Source organism: Ctenocephalides felis, unplaced genomic scaffold (assembly GCF_003426905.1).
Source record: "Ctenocephalides felis isolate EL2017-DRISC unplaced genomic scaffold, ASM342690v1 CF-g0.4_SCAFFOLD_00845, whole genome shotgun sequence".
Classification (NCBI taxonomy): Eukaryota; Metazoa; Arthropoda; class Insecta; order Siphonaptera; family Pulicidae; genus Ctenocephalides; species Ctenocephalides felis.
The window spans coordinates 16,447,565-16,468,288 of NW_020536999.1; the positions used below are offsets into that span (position 1 = coordinate 16,447,565).

At 26.8% G+C, this 20,724-nt stretch overlaps 1 protein-coding gene across 5 annotated transcripts in view; it reads left to right on the top strand.

Annotated features, from left to right (window-relative positions):
• The first annotated feature begins 588 nt into the window (after positions 1–588).
• Positions 589–20,724, top strand: part of LOC113374708 (probable 3',5'-cyclic phosphodiesterase pde-5) — a 70,199-nt gene continuing 50,063 nt past the window's right edge. For all 5 annotated transcript variants that reach the window (XM_026614683.1, XM_026614704.1, XM_026614697.1 and 2 more), the window contains exon 1: positions 589–819. In XM_026614683.1, the coding sequence (XP_026470468.1) occupies positions 804–819 (16 nt within the window). In that variant the 5' untranslated portion in view covers positions 589–803. The remainder of the gene's footprint in view (positions 820–20,724) is intronic.

The following is a 20,724-nucleotide window of genomic DNA, read 5'->3' on the forward strand; positions in this document are numbered from 1 at the left end:
CTCCGTATCTCCGAAACTACTGGAACTGCGTTTTCCAAAAACTAATCAACACATTTCCCTATCAATAGAAATAGAATGTTTTTTGAACCATTTAAATCGGTTGATCCGTGCGCCCGAAAACGTGAACGAAAACATGTGGACATACAAAACACACACACACACATCAATTTTGTCTGAGGTATGCCAAAATGTTCAGAAACCTTCAAAACGTCGCTAAATGCAGAAATTTTCATTTTCGATTTTCGGCCCATTACTATAACTACCCTACGGGAAGTTAAAAATTTCATTTGTCATTTGTGTTTCTTCACAACACTACTAGTATAGCTGCAGCATCAAAATATTCATCTATCTACACCGTACTAAAAATTCAATATTTTAGTCAATTTGAACCGTAATTTAGATTTCTATATACGATACGACAAAAGATACCGTATCAAATATATAATATATAATATATTATATACATATATACATGTATATATCTATATATCTATATATTATTATATGACTGCGTAACAGGCGTCCTGGTGGGGAATCGTATCCGCCGGCGCTCGTAGTAAAATTGGCGTCAGTTTGCTTCGTGCAGCCAAGTGTGACTATCGTCATTGTCATCGTCATTCTCGTTTGAATATTAAATGCAGTATTTAAATATTTCCATAAATTTCATGTAATTATTCACATCTAGTTTGGTTACAAATACATTTCAATTATTTTGTGAATGTTCAAGTGCTGAAGTGATCAAATTTACTGAAAAAGTTTTCGTTTGTGTTGGATCTTCAACATGTGTTTATGATGTAGCTTAGATGTGTTTTCTGATGGGTAAATAAATTATTTTGTGTTATGGAAAATTAGATTAAATCGTAAATTAGATTATATATATATATATATATATATATGTAATCATAGGACATGTTAAAATGTTAAAAAGATAAATAGGACAGTACACCAAATAGGATTTAACACATTTAGAAAAGTCACTTGGTTATTTATTATAAATTTAGTAATGTGCTATTTTATTCAAAACTTTATTAATTTCTTTTCTTCGTTAATAAAATATAAAGAAGCATTTTAATCAGTATTGAACCATCAGATTTCTATTTCAATCCGGTTTTTATTTATTTTTGGAGTGATATAAATTTTTATAACAAAACGTTTTGAAATGTTGATTGTTAATGAGATTCAAATTTCAATCAGATCAAATAAAAAACCGCAGCAACGCGTGGCCGGGTATGCTAGTATATTAATATAATTGTTTATACAGTCATCATTCATCCAACTATTAGAAAAACAAACCCAACCGTTGTTTCTTAGTTTTGTTTGTAACTGACCTTTGTTTGTAACCATTTAAAGTTATTGTTTATATTTTAATTTATTTTAGCTGTTTCTTCTGGATAAATGTACGTTTATCATAAATATGTTGTTTTTACCACGTTTACCGTAATGTCGGTCATATATGTCTGATACTAACAACTGTAGCATGAGTCACGTCATACATGTCTGACAAATTGTCCTAAAAATTTCTGGGCTTGTCGAGAAAAAAAGTTTTGATATAGGACCATGTCATCTAAATTATAAAATAGTTTTTATTTTCAAGTATCTAAAGGTGATTTTTTATTGTTACTATCCAATGCATTTTATACAAGTCAATTGCTTTTGAAAAATTATTTCTTTTAAATATCAAACTAAAAAAAGATTGCATAAAATCAATTATTTTTTCATTTTTTTAGAATAAGATTTTATATATTTTTAACATCTAATCAATCAGTTAGTTATATATGTATCATAAATCATTTTTCATAATAAAAAAATTGGCAAAAACGAGTTTCCTTAAATATATTAACCCTTTCCACTAGTGAATTCCGAGATTTAGGCGGCATCCGAGTGGAAATGGTTAAATTCCCATGGTACAGTTGTCTAATTCCCTTGATACTAAATAGTCTAATAGAGTTGTCATGGGCCACGTGATCTCTTATTTTTGATATCGTGGTGATTAAGGTGTTAATATTTATTTATTTTTTAAAATACATTTATAACTCCTAAATATTAGGTTGTCAAATATCTCCCTTCCGCATTATACAAGCATTTTGCTTACTGTTTGTTTACTTTTTGTCTTTTTTTAAAAAAAAAAATGCACTGAAAAAGAGTAAAATTAAGATTCGAAACGTATGGAAAACTAATTACTTTGATTAGAAAACTTTATTTTTTTCAGTATTTGAATTGATATCTGTATTAAACTTTTATTGTTATTTATTTACTATCTATAACAATATTCGCCATATGTCTGACACTGAAAAGTTACAAATAACCTTTGTTAGACATATATGACTGACACCTGGAAATAGGTAAACGGAGAAAAAAAGTTATAATTAGGGCAATGTTGGTCATACATGTGACATAAAAAATAGTACTTTTCCAATTATTTTTACAAAAAAAAATTTTTTTGACACATTCAGTCTTTTATATGCATTTTTATCTAAATTATGTAATAAAGTTTTCATGGATCATGTGAATTTTTTTTTTTAAATTATCATGGCCATCGACGTATTAAAACTTAAAATTAAACCCAATGTATCAAGAAAAAAGTTAAAATTGCTAGAAAAACAGTATTTACAGCAAATATAATTGTATGTCATTTATCTCTAACTTTATTAGGAAACACAGGGAATTCTGTATAAATTTACTAAATTTACTAAACTAAATATTACATTTTTTTTCTTGTGTGTCTGACATTCCATTTAACGTATTAAAAAAATCTTATATAATACTAATTAAAAATAAAGATGTACATAAAACCACATTTTTAATTTATGAAAGTATTTGAGACTGTTTCATTACAGAAAAATCGCAATGCATGTGGTAATAAAGCAATTATCTTTTAATAATTATATATATATATATATATATATATATATATAATTTATAATACCATTTGTATTCTTTTGATGTTGATTCTGTCAGTTCATATACGTTTGAAAATTGCACGTTTCATTACATAAGATAATGAATACATACTATATGATTTAATATGAAATATTCACACATCATTAATTTTAATTATACAAAACTGAGCAGTATGAAATTCGGAAACAGTTTCCCATAAAAATGAAGCATTTTTATAAATTGATTCTAATAAATATTAAAGTATAAAAATTCTAAATTATAAAATAGTTTTTATTTTCAAGTATCAAAGATTTTATCAGCCGCAATCTTTTGAATTTTATACAAGTTTGTCTACTTTTACGAAAAAACTTTCATTTAAAACTAAAAATCAAAGTAAAAGATGATACAGATAAATTTTATTTTCAAATTTTTATATAAGATTTTATAAATTTTTAATAACTTAGTATTTAGTAAAAAGATGTGTGATATATGCTATATCTCATATTTTACCTTTAATAATTTTCTAAGATAATATCAAGTAAATGTAGTTATCTCTTATTAATTTATACACAATAATATGAGAATATACTAAAATAATAAGCATAAATAATCTTTTTAGATATCATTATAATAAATTATGGTAAAATAACAAATTTCTATTTCTGAATAATAATAATAAATCTATACATACTAATGATATTATTAATTTGAAAATCATAAAATCAACTGCTGAGAATAACTCTAAAAATAATAATAATAACAATGAGTAAGCATCTAAATATATGAAGTTTTTATCTAATATATATGAAGTTTATTAAAACAATGAAAATAGTGATAAATTTATAAATAAATGATAAATTTATTTCTAAAAATGATTCTTATTAATTAAAAAATACAAAGTTTCAATGGAGTACAACAAAATTTAAATTTCTCTGTTCTATTGCGTACCTGGGATTATGTAATTACCTATTTAAATTTTTCATATTTATTTAGCAGTTTTGCATAAAGATGTTATAAATGAATGATAAATATTATGAACATACATAATTATTATGCCGGTAATAAATTCATATACTTGGGTACAAATTTTGTAGGCGCAATTATATATAATTCAAATGAAATATATAAAATAATTATCATTTTTACTTTTAGAACATTTATACTTATTTGCGCACAATTTGGATGGTTTTCTTTCAGTCGCATAAAACAATATTTTAATATTCATACATAAGTTATTGTTTTCTCGGCGGAAAATTTTAATGTGTAATTTGCTTATCATTTTCTTTACAACATAAATCTATCAGACTTATCTCTAAAATTATTAACTATTATTTGTTTTGTTCTAAACTTGTAAAATATATTTAAATCGGTAAGACTTATTTGGGCTTAATTAAGCCTGCATGTATGCTTCAGGTTTAATTCGCACGTCGGACAGCCTGATATCAAGCAGTAGTGACCTCAGAATAATTGTCATATTAAAAAAAATCATTACAACTTCCAAAACTATTCGCACTTACAACGATTTAAATAAAATTATTAAAAATTTTGTATTATATATATTTGCTACATTCAACAAATGTATCTTTGTTAGAAGTCCATTCTACAAAATTCTATCAAAATCAATTACAATATTGATCTGCATAAAGAATCTTTCAAAATTATCTTAACCATCGATATTTATAAAGTCTTCGAACAAAAATAGAACATTTACTGGAACGATCTGTTTTGTGTGAACTTGACATGTTTACACAACAGAAAATACCGTTGAGGTGTTTTCGGTAATAAACAAATCTGCGGATGCAAATTGTGTGTATAAATTGAAGTATTTGAAAAATGTTGTTTGCAGACCACTCCGTAATTAAATTCTCGAAAATTCACAAATTAAATGTGGCCTACAGGGCTTTGTAACCTTATTCGTGCACGAGGCGTGTTCAAAAAATTAAAAGGAAACATTTTTGGCGTTTCAAGTTTCGTGGGTGGCGTTGGCACATTATATATGTATATATATATATATATATATATATATATATATATTTATACTAAACTAGTTGAAAGTGGCATTTTGCCCTAATGCAAGTTGCGAAAACTTTCCGATGGGTGTAATAATTGACTTTATCAATTGAAATTCGAATTCAGATGTTTAGATAAAATTTTTAACTATTTATCTCAAAAAAGTTTTTGCTTTTAATGAAATCTAAAGATTGCGATTTCCAATTATATCTTTCAAATACATTTATAATATCTGTAATTATTTATAATTGTATTTTACACCAAAAGAATTGAAAGGAAAACGCCTTTGGACCTAACTGGTATTCCAAGTCAATCTAGATCATAATCTTTTCTTAAATTAGGAGAGTTGCAACTGTGCACTCTCTCAAGCATTCAATAGTTTATTTTGCAGACATCTTCTTTGTTATTTTGTTATTCATAAAATTTACCTAATGTTCATTGGACAGATGTAAATTATATCCAAAATGAAAAAAAAATATACATATATAATTGTATTTATATGTCCTAAACTTGTAGCCTATTATTCTAAATCTTAATTAATTTATATAATTCAACTTATTCTTGTAAGACTGTTCATGAACATCGTCGTAACATTTTTTCTAAAAAACTTAATCAATTATTTTGTGAAATCTTAAGCATTTGCTTCAATGATTAAAAATGCCATGAGCGTAGTCCTTGATATAATTTAATAATTAAAATTATTGGCATTTTTTATTACAAAAATAAAAAACTTTTGTAGACTGTTCATTTACTTTTTGAAGTAAAACTTCTTTAGGCGCGATATGGGTGTAAAAATTTCTTTAGGCTACACGGGTGTAAATCCGTACAAATGCAACGAAAACGCCAATGTGAAGTTGAACACTACGACGCCGTAAGCGCTGATGTCGCGAGTATCCACTCTCGTCATGTCATGCGTAAGTCGAACGCTAAACCCTATATGAACTTGCATTAATTGAATCACGTTTTTTTACAAAAGAAGAGGTTGCTGTATTATGTCCTCATGGAATAAGACTTTTCTTAGAGAATAAATGTGTCATGGAATATATTAAATTTATACTGAATCTCGTTGAAGACAAAATAATATCTACTGCCACGGATATTTATGTAGGTTGCCATGCGACAGATCAACAATCATACATTCGTCAGCAGTTTCACAAAAATCGGTTATTGATACCGGGGGTTTGCCGAATGAAATATTTTTAGTTCTGAATAAATTTTACATAATAACAACTAATATTGATGTAAGTGATGGCTTAGCTAATGGTTGTGTAGGAAAATTAGTGTACATAGAACATAGTGGCGATAATGATGAACTTCTACGTTTATGGTTTGAATTTTCTGGTAAGATAGGTAACAAAATTAGGAAGAAAGCTGCACATCATATTCAAACTCTTAATATCAGTAGGACAGCTGTGCCGATTCTCAGGAGATCTTATTATTATTGATGTTATGTGATTATTAATAGATGATTTTTAAAATTCAAATATGATGTTTTTTTATTTTTATCTTAATTGCTTACTCATACAATATTAAAAGTTTTACTTCAATCGCGTGTTATCCTTACGCGCACTCTTTTTTTTTGTTAATTCCACAGCCTTAATTGACTTGATTTGACTTATCACATCACAAAAGCGACTTTTGACACAAATTCTGACTATATTTTTTCAAACTTTTTCAAAAGTTTCATAAAAATGGTCAAACATTTTTTTGTCAATTGTTAATTACAAAAAAACGACTCGGTCGATCATTACCAAAAACTAATCAGCACGATATCTTTTGAACAGATTTTGAATTTTCAAAATCAATGCAGAATTGCGGGCTAAAACATGGTCGAAAAATTTTTCACTTTCCTACTATTTACAAAGAAACTGCTCGTTCGATCGTTACACAAAACTGAGAAACGCTAGTCTTCATCGAGATACATCGAATGACTTTTAAATTTTTGAAATCGGTTCAGCCGTTTTGGAGAGAACGTCGATTTACCGCAAAAAATCTGTTCACACACACACACACACATTTTTTTCCAAATTTGGTCACATTCGATTGAGAATGGCTTGAAACGTCGAGAAAACATAAAATTAGCAAATCGGATTTTTTGATGAAAATATAAACTTCTCCTTCGGGAAGTTAATAATTACTCAAAATTTGAGGTGTGATGAAAAGAAGTCCAATATTTAAGGTTTAGTAACGAGAAATTCATTATTTAAATATCACTAAAATTGAATAATTATACATTAATTTCCATAATATTCCTAAAACACAAATATTTCAAAAAGGCAGTTTTATCCAATGTGCATATTTGTGACTTGTATTCACATATTTATATTTTGTTTCTCTTTAATCCCGAAAAAAACGTTCAAATATTTTTTACAAGCAATTATTTGTGATATGATGTAGAGGTATTATAAAACAATTTGTTTCTTGTTTGCTTCAAACAAAAACAAAAAACTACCGAGTGCACTCAACGAACGATTTGTATAACTTTTTTATCCCATTTTCTCCAATTTTCCATACGCATTTGCGTCAGAAGAGTTTTCCCAAAAGAATTGTTCAACTTCAACAAAACTGAAAATAGAATATTGTTTTCCCATCTGCGTTGATTCGATTAACACAATGCAAAGATAAATAATTCAGTAGTCGAATTAAATTAATGATGATGTTTTTTGTGTTGGACGGATTTTTTCATTAGAAAACTTTCGGTGTAAATAAATTTATATTTAACTCATTCGCTACGACAGGTAATATCAGATTTTTTTTACATGGGCCATGGTAACTTTATTAAAAAATGATTTTAGTTAAAAATGTTTCAAGAAAACTTAATGTATCAAAGAAAAATTATTTTTTTGACAAAATTCCTGGAAAAACACTATTTTTTATGTCACACAAATATGACTGACATGAATCTATATTAAAACTTTTTTCCATCTACCAAATCTCTCGTTAGAAATATATGTCTAACATGGCTTATATAGAAGTTCTTAGTGTCAGACACGTATGACTGACATATTATTTAAATAGTTTGCGTAAACAAATGATTTGATTTGTTTATTTCAGTAAAAATATATATATTTTACTTATGTTTAAGAATTTTTATAGTTATGTGTTGATGTGGTTATATTGTCGTTTAGATATTTGTGAAGATGTGAGTTTTTGAAGGTGAGTTGGTGTATTTGCAAGATAATTAAAATAATAAAACATGTTTCAAAGACAAAATCATACGTTCTGGATACAGAATTAAACACAAATAATAATTTAACATTTTACTCTCATTTTCATTCGCGTTGGTATACATTTAAATAATTATAAATCATAATATCTTCGAGGCAATTTATATTTCCATATCTTTGATTATATTATGACGGAAAAATACTAATTAAGCACAATGGCGCTTACGAGATCAACAACGGAAATATTTCTAAATAAACAACAAATGCGTTTTAGTTACCACTGAAATTTGAGAACTGTTGGAAATGAGGTCATAAATCATTTTATACTTTGTGAAATAAATGAATCGATTAATATTATATGTATATATATATATATATATATATATATATATATACTAGTTGACCGGACAGACGTAGTCCAGTACCCAAGTCTACAATTCAAAAGCTCCAAATTTTTTAATATCCTATCCTATACTTTGTAATATTCTATTTGATGTCCTGCGTTTGTGATTCACTTTTGGTCTTAGCATAAGCAGTATAAGAAATTCAGAAAAAAATAATATAGTATCTGCGGTAAAAGAACAATATCACACTTGATTTTACCACACATCATAATTGCTTCCATAATTTAGTTCAAAATTTTCATTATCTCGTACGATATATTAGTTGCTTTTTAGCAATTGTAATTTCTAAAGTACATTTTCCTTACTAATAATTTAATGAACATTATTGTTTATGTTCAAATCTTAGGTGAATTAATTTGTAAAATCTAGTTCGTATGAGCACTCTTCAATCTAAGATCTACTTGTTAAATATTCCATATCCAATGCCAAACAAATGAATTTTTGATACATGAAACAAAATTCTAAATCATTTTTTAATAAGTAGAAATATTTTTTTGTAATGTTAAATAATTTAGTAAAGTAAATCAAAATGCGACATGCAAAAGATCAGAAAAATAGTGTTAATGTCATTTTGAACTAATTGCGTTATTTATTAAACTGAATTATATAATTTCATCTGCCAAACATATACTTTTGACTGTATCTTATATTATTTTAATTTCTGGCACATCTCAGCTGCTTTTTGGCAATAATAATGTAGACATTACACTTTTCTTGTATAATATATTCCAATACTATCAAGGCTCATAATTTCAGCTAAATTCAAATTTCAAGTGAATTGACATTTCTAGCAGATGACAGTTCAAATTTTCAATGTCATTAATAAGTGGTTTTTTGTATTTTTTGCCATTTATTTCCACAATATGTATTACTATAGTTTTATCGTTTTCTATATTTGTTTTTGAAAACACATTAACCCTAAATTTTCAACCTTTTACCACAAACCCCTTTTTTGAAAACCTTATTATAGTAATTATATCTTTTTTAATAATTTAATAATAGTTGATACATTAGAAATAAGTAAATTGGGTGGTTTGTAAAATGGTAGACAGGATAATAGATTAACAGGTAAATTGTTTGACAGGTAAATTGGTAGGCAGGTAAAATGGTAGATTGATAAATAGGTTGACAGGTGAATTAGTAGACAGGTAAATTGATAGGCTGGAAAATTGGTAGGCAAGTAATTTGGTAGACAGGTTGATTAGTAATTAGTAAACAGGTAAATTAGTTGACAGGTAAATTAGTTGACAGGTAAATTAGTTGACATGTAAATTAGTTGACAGGTAAATTAGTTGACAGGTAAATTAGTTGACTGGTAAATTAGTTGACTGGTAAATTAGTTGACTGGTAAATTAGTTGACTGGTAAATTAGTTGACTGGTAAATTAGTTGACTGGTAAATTAGTTGACTGGTAAATGAGTTGACTGGTAAATTGGTAGGCAGATACATTGGTAGGCAGATACATTGGTAGGCAGGTAAACTGGTAGATAGTTAAATTGGTAGATTGATAAACAGGGTGACATATATTGGTGGACAGGTAAATTGTTGAACAGGTGAACTGGTGGACAGATAAATCAGTGGACTGGTAAATTGGTTTACTGACAAACAAGTTGAATAAACTGGAAGACAGGTAGAGTGGTAGACAAGTAGTCATAAAGACAGATAGACAGGAAGACAAGACAACTAGTAGTCTAAATATAAGAATTATGCTTTATTGTTCAAATTTTCTAAAACGTCATCTTATATTATTTTAATTCCCAGTAAAAAAATATAAAAAATTAAGATAAAAATAAAATATGTAATAAAATAAAATTAAAAAAATTAAATATAGAAAGAAAAGAAAATGTTGAAATATATATTCATATCTACTTAATTAGAAAGCTTCCTGTCTCACATTAATTTGGAAGCTTCCAAAACAATTTGGTTGTTTATTATTATTTAATAGAATATTATCAAAAAAATACGTACATTTCTTCTCTACTTTAAATAATTTTGACGAAGGTACTAATCCATAACAAATATTCAAAGTATTGATATCCTAAAAAAATTAATAAATCAAAGCACAGGTCGGATTCTTCAATTTCTCTCATTACCAAATCTTGTCTTCCTCAGTAATCACGCATTTTCTTAAAAAAAAAATCCAGATAAGATTTTATCCTGAGATGAATAGCTCGCGCTTTTCCTTAAATCATGACGAATGGTCGTCGTGAAAGAAAAGATTACTCTACACGTGTAACGAGCTTTTCAGGAAAGCTCTCGCGGAAAAAATACATTGTACATAGTTATAAATATCAAAAGCAGACGACGTGGAAAATCATAAGCTCTTAGGAGAAAATAACCAGGCGAAAATATGTCGAAATCGATGGAGAAGATACTAAATCATGTGCTGAATTTGAAAGCTTTGTGTCAATGAATTGGACGTTTCTGAAAAAATATACTAGAATGATACAGAATTATTGGTAACATTTATTATATGAACTGTAGGGAAGACTGGACTGTACTTATTTTAAGATAGGATCCAAACAAAAAATGATGAAGTATGTTTGTTCGAACAAGTTTCCATCATTGCTCATTACAGAGCATCCATTGATCACGTGATTGATTTTTATAGATTTTTGGACCCCATAGAAAATTGACTTGAATTACTGCATTAGTGGAAAAATCTACATAAAAATCATCCCAAAAAAATTTTTGCATCAAACAAATACTATTATGTTATACCATGTAAACCATTATTATTATTATTATTGCATAATCGCCTACTAATAACACATATGCAAATTTCTAAAGAATGTTTAATCAGTTTTCATAAATATGCAAACTGCGTGTCTGATATTTCTGTAATATAATTAAAGTCAAATTGTTTGCGTCACGAAAATATTATATAATTTTTTCTGTATGCGTAAAAATAATTGGAAAAGTTTCTCTAATCTGTTTTCCTAATTTTTTGGTACCGACTTTGACAAATCACCATTTATAATTGTTGAACTTGAACAGTATTTAATTATAATATGATTAATGGTTTGGATAAAACATTGTGTAAAGAAATTTTCAACTTGATTTTTCTAATGAAATGACAAAAATATTTTTAAGCTCAAAAGTACATTATATTTAACTATTAATACTCATTTATCATAACTCACTACCTACTATTTCAGGATATTATTAAAATAATTCACTTGATAAAGTAAAAAGTTATATTGACTTTATATTAGCTATATAGATCTTGAAACATTCTATTAATTTAATGAAAATAACTGAAGAAATAACACATTTCAATATAAAATATAAAAATAAAAAAATTATAAAAATAATATTAAATAAAATCAAAGTTAGGTTTTTCAAATACAAAATGATATTAAACTAATAATATAACAAACCTTACTGAAATATCTGAAAGATTTATATATTTAAATATTTATATGAATAACATATTTTTTAATTTTATATGAATATTTATGACGTAAGAAGGTCATTGTATAAGTGCATAATTAAATATAAAAAAAATATATAAATAAATAATGGATGAATAATTAATCAAGTAAAGTGATTGAATTAGTCAAGAAATGAATTCACAGAAAAAAAAAATAATTATTCATTATATATCATTAATTTGTAAATTCCATTAGTGCAACATGAATTCATTTATTGTAACAAATAACTTTATATAACATACTATAAATTTTTAAGGGTTTTTAGGTATAAATCGTTCTAAGAAATGTTGTCAACTTCCAAAAGGAAAGTAGTTTGTTTTGATAATTTTATCTGTTTTCGACATTTCTAGTAATCATTTAATTTTTCTAATTTATTTCATTGGTATTGCACTAGAAATTTATATTGACTATTTTTTAGTAGAAGCAAAAATTTTATTTTATAAACGAACAGTTCAAAACTTTATTTCAATTCCTATTAAGTCGATTAACAAGAACGTTCATGCAACTTGTCTCAAAGAATGTGCCACTCACACCTAGTTTCGTTAATTAAAAATATAAAAACTAAGGAAAACATTAGTTAACGTACAATTATCATAACAATAAAGTCGTAGTTTAAAAACAAAGTAATAAAAATTCTACAATATTACTTCAAACTATTCGTTTTACAATTGATTACATTTGCATAAATTTTATTACACGAGAGAAAACAATATGAAAAAATACATGAATGATGATTCATCAGAATAACTTGGTTGCAGTAATAAAATACAATTTTCATTTGAAGAAATGAATAAATAATTAATAAAAATCTAAAAAACACCAAGTATATTTTATGTAACATGTAAGGTAGAACGGGGCACAAAGATCCAATTTTATTCTGGTGAGACAAATTTTACTAAATGAACTATATGACAACATATAACATGTATCAAACAAACAAATATCGAACTATTTTCAGTACAATAACCAGTTAACTCCTAATTATAGAAATATATTTTTTAACAATTTTTCTAAAATTTATCTGTTTTTTTTTTTTGTTTTATGGGCGGAGTTAGAAGGGACAGCCAGGGACCAAACTGATTCAACATCTTTATATTTAATTTCATAGGGACTTTACAAAATACTACTACTAATTACTAGCTACATCATTCAGCCAATGTAAAATATAAATGTTATAGGAACATTTTACAAAAGTTTCAATGTATATAACTTTGATCTGATATTTCTTAATAAATATTTATCAGCAGAAGTCGAACAACAGTTGAATTAATTTATCTCTTGTAAAATTTAATGTTGGTAACTCAATTTACTTTTATATAAACTATTTCTTATTGTTTACACCTCTTCCAGGGTAAAGGATGAGTTGGACCATTTTACCCCACTCACGTGTCAGCCTTCATAGAGGTTATATAAAAAAACTATTGAACCTAGCTTAAAATTAACATTACATCTTATAAAATATTAAAATAACGTATATCTAAAAATTAAATTCAGGTATCATAACCTGAATACAAGAGCTCAAACCTTTTTTACAAAGGTTTTAGTGTATATAACCTTGATCTAGTAATTCTTAATATTTATCAGCAAAGGTCGAATAGCTCTTCATTTAATTCATCTTTTGTTGAATTGCTTTTTGAACTTAATTTACTTTTTTATTTACTAATTTTTTTTGTCTATATATTTTCCAGGATAAACGTTTCGTTGGTCCTTTTTACCCCAACCACATGTAAGATTTTGTAGAAGTTATATAAAAAACTGTTGAATCTAGCTTAAAAAAATAACAATACATGAAATATCGTATATAAACAAATTATATTTAGGTATTATAACCCGAATACAAAAGCTCAAACCCAAAAAATATACCAACACAAACATTTTTTTTAGTATGAATATTGATACATTTGCGTTCTTTTGATTGTGACGTCATAAGAATCTAGATAGCTGGTTATACATCTTTTGCGCTCTACTTTCAAATATTGTAGTTGCAAAATTCCTAACTTTTTTTGGAGCTTTTTATCCAAGGACTTTAAGCCCCACTCTACTCCATATATATATTTGATTAAAAACTGAAAATCCTGGTTTATGTGAACTAAAGTTTAGAAGATAAATACACAGATTAAGTGTTTTTAACTTAAAGATTCCTCACAATTTTGTTCTTCAAGTAGATTTTCTTTAATTTCAAACGTTCCACAGAATTATAAAAATATTTCATTTCATACTTGCCAGAAACAAAGTTGGCGTGTTTCTATTCAATTATATAAAATCCAACTGCACTCGCTCTATTTTCTGCAATTATCTTATCAAACATACATACATACGTCTTACATCAATCTTAAATTTATATATAGAACTATAATCCTGATTGTTCTATTCGTCTGTGTTATAAATAGTTAATAAGGTTGATGAACTATATCAGAACTATTTTATTATTCATTAGACGAGTCTTGTACCTGAAAACAAATAGTTCATCTAGTAGGTTTTTAATTGGTTTCATTGGAAGTAGGTTAATTAGATAAGGAAAAATTAGAAGGGCAGTATTGACATTAATTTAAATAGAAGTCGCCAATTACCAGATCAGAAGGGATTTTTGAAGATCTGCAGAACTTGGAGGATTGGAGAAGAGATTCTATTTCTACTTTCTCAAAATTTCTTTTTCTAGTTGCCAAGTTGAAATATTTATAGTGGGCGACAAGCAAGTTCATATCAAGGAAATTAATATACTTCTAGACGTATTCTATTTTTGTATTTCTTACATGGTCGTGTCTGATAGACTTATGGACGTATCGTTTATTCTATAGGTAGTTCTTGTATACAATCCAATTAATCCTGAACTCACGAACGATCTATATATACTGATAAATTACTTCAGATAATAAATTTGAAGTAATCGACGTTGTTTATATGCCTTATATGTTGGAAAACTGCGTTTATATTGCTGTAACTTCAAGTTCGTAGAAAAAGGAAAATAAGAAATAACATGCATGCTGACTTCAATACATTTGAAATATTTTTTTCACTCTGACTTTCATAAAATAGACGTAAAAATTTTAACCCTTATTTTTGGGTCAATGCACGAGATAAAAAAAATTATTTTTGTAGGTAATTGAGGTATGATTTCTTTAGCGAAATATCTTTATTATTATTGTGCAAATATAAATTTGTAAGTTTTTATATCATTTTTCATTTTTCTAAACTGAATTTAGAAGTTTTGATTTTAATTTTTTACTTATTTTGCAATCTTATGTCCCTGTTCTAGGCTAAGATATTATTTTGTCATTTTTTTGAAAAGCCAATACACGGATTTTTAACATACTCACCAATATAGATTTCGTAGTAATCTATTTTTTTTACAAATGTGTTTATATATATTTATTTATTTATTTTTAAACATGATGTGCTCTTAATAAATTTTTCTTCATCATTTCATGAAATATTTTTAAATCATCAATGTTCAAAATGTTTTAATATTGTTTTTATTTTGTTTCAGGTGAGTTAAAACAATGTTTTGCTTCTTGATAGAACTAGAGTTATTTTAAACACAATGAAAGGTAATTTTTTGCATTTAATTATTCTAACATGCGTAATTATTTTCATTTATTATATATAAATATAATAAATAAATTTTTAGAGGGGTTCAAAATTATAGGACTATAATAGATTTTTATCACGATTTAAAAATGTATATAATTTTAAATTTATAATATACCATATGTATACATATATATTATGGTTGTCCTTAATATGGACATTTTCAAATTTCTTTGCTTCCAAGGGCTCAAATTCTTCCAAATTGATAAAAGAAAATCCTCTATAAGTTTTAGCTCTTAATATTGTCTTATAGATAGTGCGCAATTCAATCAAAGTTTTGTATGAAAATAGCATGGGAAAAATTTTTAAAAATGTTTTTAGATATGAATAACGTGTAAACCTCAGATTTTCAGTGTGAGTCCAATCAATACTCTTACAAGTTAGATAGATTTTTAAAGTCAAATAGTTTACTGTGAAGCCATAATATTATACATGATATATCATTAATTCTACTAAACTTTTTTACCTGAAATTAAGTCAAACCAATAAAGCTCTCCCTTATCCCTTAATTAAATAAGATTAACTCGAATCGAAAATGTCGCTGCCCTTAAACTAGTTACACAAAATCCATTAAACTTTAGTTTGAAACGACCCGAAAGTTTATTGGGTTCCGTACCAAACAACACTCTGGTTATGTGAACAACCTCAATCAAATGTTTCAACTTCATTATTAGGTACACGAGAATTATTATGTCAACATTTGTAGTTTTCGAGTCGAAGTTGAAAATGTTTTCATTCAGTTACAAAGTTGGGGTTCATGTGACTCGAAATGTGTTTGACTAGGATTGCTGGCATGCTGGGGGTCTGAAATGTAAATACATACTAAAACATATATATATATATATATATATATATATATATATATATATTAAATTTGTCAAAGATTTGGAGAATTATTTAAAAAAAAAATATATTATGATAAGAGTCATGTACTAACAAAGCAGAATTTCGTTTATTAACGCAAAGAGGCTTGAAAAAGAAATACAGATTCAGCAAATTTTCTGAGGTCAACATTCTTTTTTTTATCAAAATAATAGGATTTTTGGTATTAAAAGTATGGTTTAAATTAATGACATGCTCCGAAAACATTGTCTTATACTGATTTGGATTTTTCGAATTACAAATGTGTTGGTTCATTCTCTTGTAAATATGTTGCGAACTTTCGGCAATATAATTTACTGAATGCTGACACACAATCGTGTCGAAATGTATAAATAAATAGTTCTTTATTTAATGTTTCTTTTATTTTGACAATTGGCTGGAAATTAACACTCAAAAATATGTCTCAACGTCGAACAAAAATATCTAAAAATTATATATATATATATATATATATATATATATATATATATATATATATAGTAATATTGAATTTCTGCAATATATATTCCAATTGATTATGTTCCTAATAAACATTCGATAAAGATATTTGCTGGGTAATATCACGATAAACGTCACAAGATAGATAAGTTATCTCTATTCACACAAAATTATCATCTGTGAAATCAATAATCAATAAATCAACGTCATATTATTTGCAACGTTATCGATGCGATACTCGAGCTGTAATATTTCTGATATTACTTTAAAAAAATGTAACGGAAATTTGTGAATCAATTATATTGAATAATTTCAACTCAACTTCAAATGTTTATTTAGTAATCCAATTTTTATCAAGAATTTCAATTTCAAAGTTTTCTTTCCATGTATATATTTCAAAGTTCTTTTGATTAAAACTGTTTCGTTAAAAATTCTTTGAAGAAAAAATGAACTTTAATGCTGTATACATCAAATTCAATTTCTCTCTTATATATAAAAAAAGAAGTTGTCAGATGTGAAAAGAACCGCCGTGTTTACAAAGATTTGTCTTTGAAATGAAAGGATTTATTAATATTTTCATGTACAAAGCTTTGAAAATACTCATTTCTGACTTATTTACTGCTTGTGGATACATGAAAGTTTTATTTGATGTCTTTTGATGGCAGTAAATTGCACAACTGTTAATGAATGGAAATAACATTTTATTAAATACATAGACATATACTATATAATAAAAAAGTAAAAATATACGTTCAAGGAAAAAATTATTTTGTTCTGTCTGTTGTTGAGTTTTCAAAATAATGACAAATTCATACATGTATAGACAAGATTTTTGTGATTTTATGATGTTTTAATAAAGTCCTGATATTTTCCAGAAATATCGAGAAATACAAAATTAATTCTAATCCGAGATTTGCGATTATGCAGTGGAATGCCCAATTGAAATTTGCCACAATAAAATTAGATTTCTACTGCAGATACAGATGTAATTTTTTTACGATTTTAATGAAATGGATTGGTCTAAAGAAACACTTTAAAATATCATATTTATGGTAAATCTTCAAACATTTATTCAAGCTTTGAATAAGAAGCTGTATTTTAGGACATGATACAGTTATGTATAATTAATACAATTACAGGTCATATTTATCGGACAAATATCAATTAAAAATTCCATTGTTTAATTTTTTACGTAAATTTGTCCTACTCTAGACAACCTTATATCGTGCAGTAGCAATGTTCATTTGCACTTGGAAATATAGAACAAAAATATGTTTACAATAAAAAATGTTGACTTTGGGTACTGCTGTGTGAAATGGCAATGGAAAATCACTAACACTCATCTTCACTAAATTGATTTGGAGTTTGACTCAGCTCATTGACTTGCCTTAGAATAGTAGTAGGAATTATTATCTTAATACTTATGAATTATGTCAATTTACACGTATCGAGCAATTCAAGCAACTTGCCACTTGCACCCAGTTTTGTTCTGGTAAATATACTAATACAAGCATATTTCTATTTAGAAAGTCAAGTTTGGTTCTAAAGTACATACAATCTGTAAACTTTGATCTAGGAGACTCTAAAACAGCAAACTAATGCTAAGATTACATCAATTTGCTGTCAAGCACGAAGTGCTATGTGACATCAAAAGTATAACTTGTGTGCACTTTTTTTTAAAAATCCCGAATGAGAATTTTCTTTAAAAACGTAGTAAAGAAGATGTGAGATGGCAATAAAATGACTCCGAAGATGTATTCTAGGTGCATTTTTAAAATTTATTAGTGCAGTGAAAAGTGTACTTTAGTTGCATATATACGGGAGTTAAGGGCTTGTTGTAAGATAAGTTATAGTAATCGTCAAAAAATGAAAAATGGACACTTTTGTATATCTTTACGTTTTATAGGTTTCTGAACATTTTGGCATACATTCTAAATGTATGGACTAAAGTGGATACGAGTATTCTGCTTTCTTTTTCAGGTGTTGATAAAGACAGATCCTCCCGTTTGGGAGAACAAAAAAATACTGAACAAAAAAATGTATTAACAGTTTTTCATTTTCAGCACTTTTTGCTCTATACAAAACATACTTTTCTGTAAATGCAGATCCATCCTTTTCGGAGATACAGATTAAAATTGTAAAAAATAGCAGTTTTTAATAATAAAAAAAATATTTCGCTTGTGTTGATAGTGCGAGAAAATGATTAATTTTTGGGGAAGGCATTTTTTTTCAATCCCAGAATTTTTTTAAATATCGAAAATAATTCTGATTTTAATTATAATTCTAGCGAAAATTCTTGAAAATAAATAATTTATACTATGTATATGCAAATGTACTTGAAATAAATAATTTTAACTTTTCAATGCAATTTATAATTCTTAGAAATATGAGATAAGGTCTCATAAGTCTAACTTTGCTTAATTAAGTTAGAAGTAGTGATTTGTTTTTGGCAGAGGCAGGTCAAGCCGTTTCGGAGATAAGGCGCTAAATGTGCAAAAAACGGCTGTTTTTTGAAAGAATTAAGCATCCGATTTAAATGATTCAAAAACTTTCTGCTTGTGTTGTCCCAATTGCTTTTGGGATTTTTTTTTATTTAAAAATTAATTTTTTTTCCTAAAATTTTTTTGTTTATCAAAAAAAATTTGGATTTTAATTTCAATTGGCTAAAGTTCTATAGCTCACTTATATATTTTAAATAAATAACTTTAACTTTGCAATTTAGTTTATACAATTCTTATAAATATTAGACAATGTCTCTCATGTTAAATTCGAATGATTAAGTTTTGTTTATTTACTTTTCCGTAATACATATATAAAACGTCGTCGTCCAATTCAATATTTTGTCTATAAAATTCAATAATGAATATTACAGTATTTATAATAATCTACTTGAAAGCATTCAACATTATTTGAATATTTCGTAACGGTACGGGAAGTTACAGTAATTTGCCTTAAGGCACGATGCCATACACTACTAATTTACTTTATGTAAACATATAGAAGCATCGTCGTCAAATCAGTCCTATATTTTGTTTACAAAATACGAATAATGAAAGTATAATAATCAATTTAAAAACATTTAAAAATTCTTGAATATTTCGTTACAGTACTGGAAGTATCAGCAATTTCGCTTTAAGGCCATGTCATGCACCACTAGTTTTATTGTTTTATGAACTCATTTTATGTTTTTTTTTTGAAATACTGTACGGAGATAATCCAATATTTTGGCCCTTTCTACAGCTTTTCAAATATCCCATACAATTCATGCATCTATACTAGAACACCCTCTTAATTCTTCAAAATCCGCCACTGTCTTCCTCACTACATACGTTATGCGTACTGAACAAACTGATTTCCAATAATTTATTTCAATAAACAATTAATAAAAATTCATCTCTCATATCACGTGTGACATTAATATTATTTATTCTTGATTGAAATTTTCCACAAGTGTCGGTTATCATCATCAGCTGGTCCACGGCGTCTACTACGCAAGGTCAAGTTGAAACTTGGCAGATTATCAGATATCTTTTCAAGGCGATTCGATAACTGGCTGACATTCCTATTGAACTTTGTCATTAGAATTTGACATCGATTCCAGATGGAAATCGATGGTAAAAGATATATTAGTTAGGTGCAAGGGGCATTTTGAGGTTGCGTGCACTTCCTGGATATGTACTAGGGTTTATACAAAAACCGACATTTCAGAAAAACGGTTTTCAAATTTTAAATTTTCCAGAAAACCAGTTGATGTGGATTAAATGACTTTGAAAATGATTATTCGTTATTCATGCATCATTTTCACATACAGATTATAAATATTTTTATGATAGTGAAATAAGAGTTTGAATATTGATACATAATTGTTAATGTAAATTTTAATTCTAGAAATAATTAAACAAAACCCCGAGTTTATTCTAT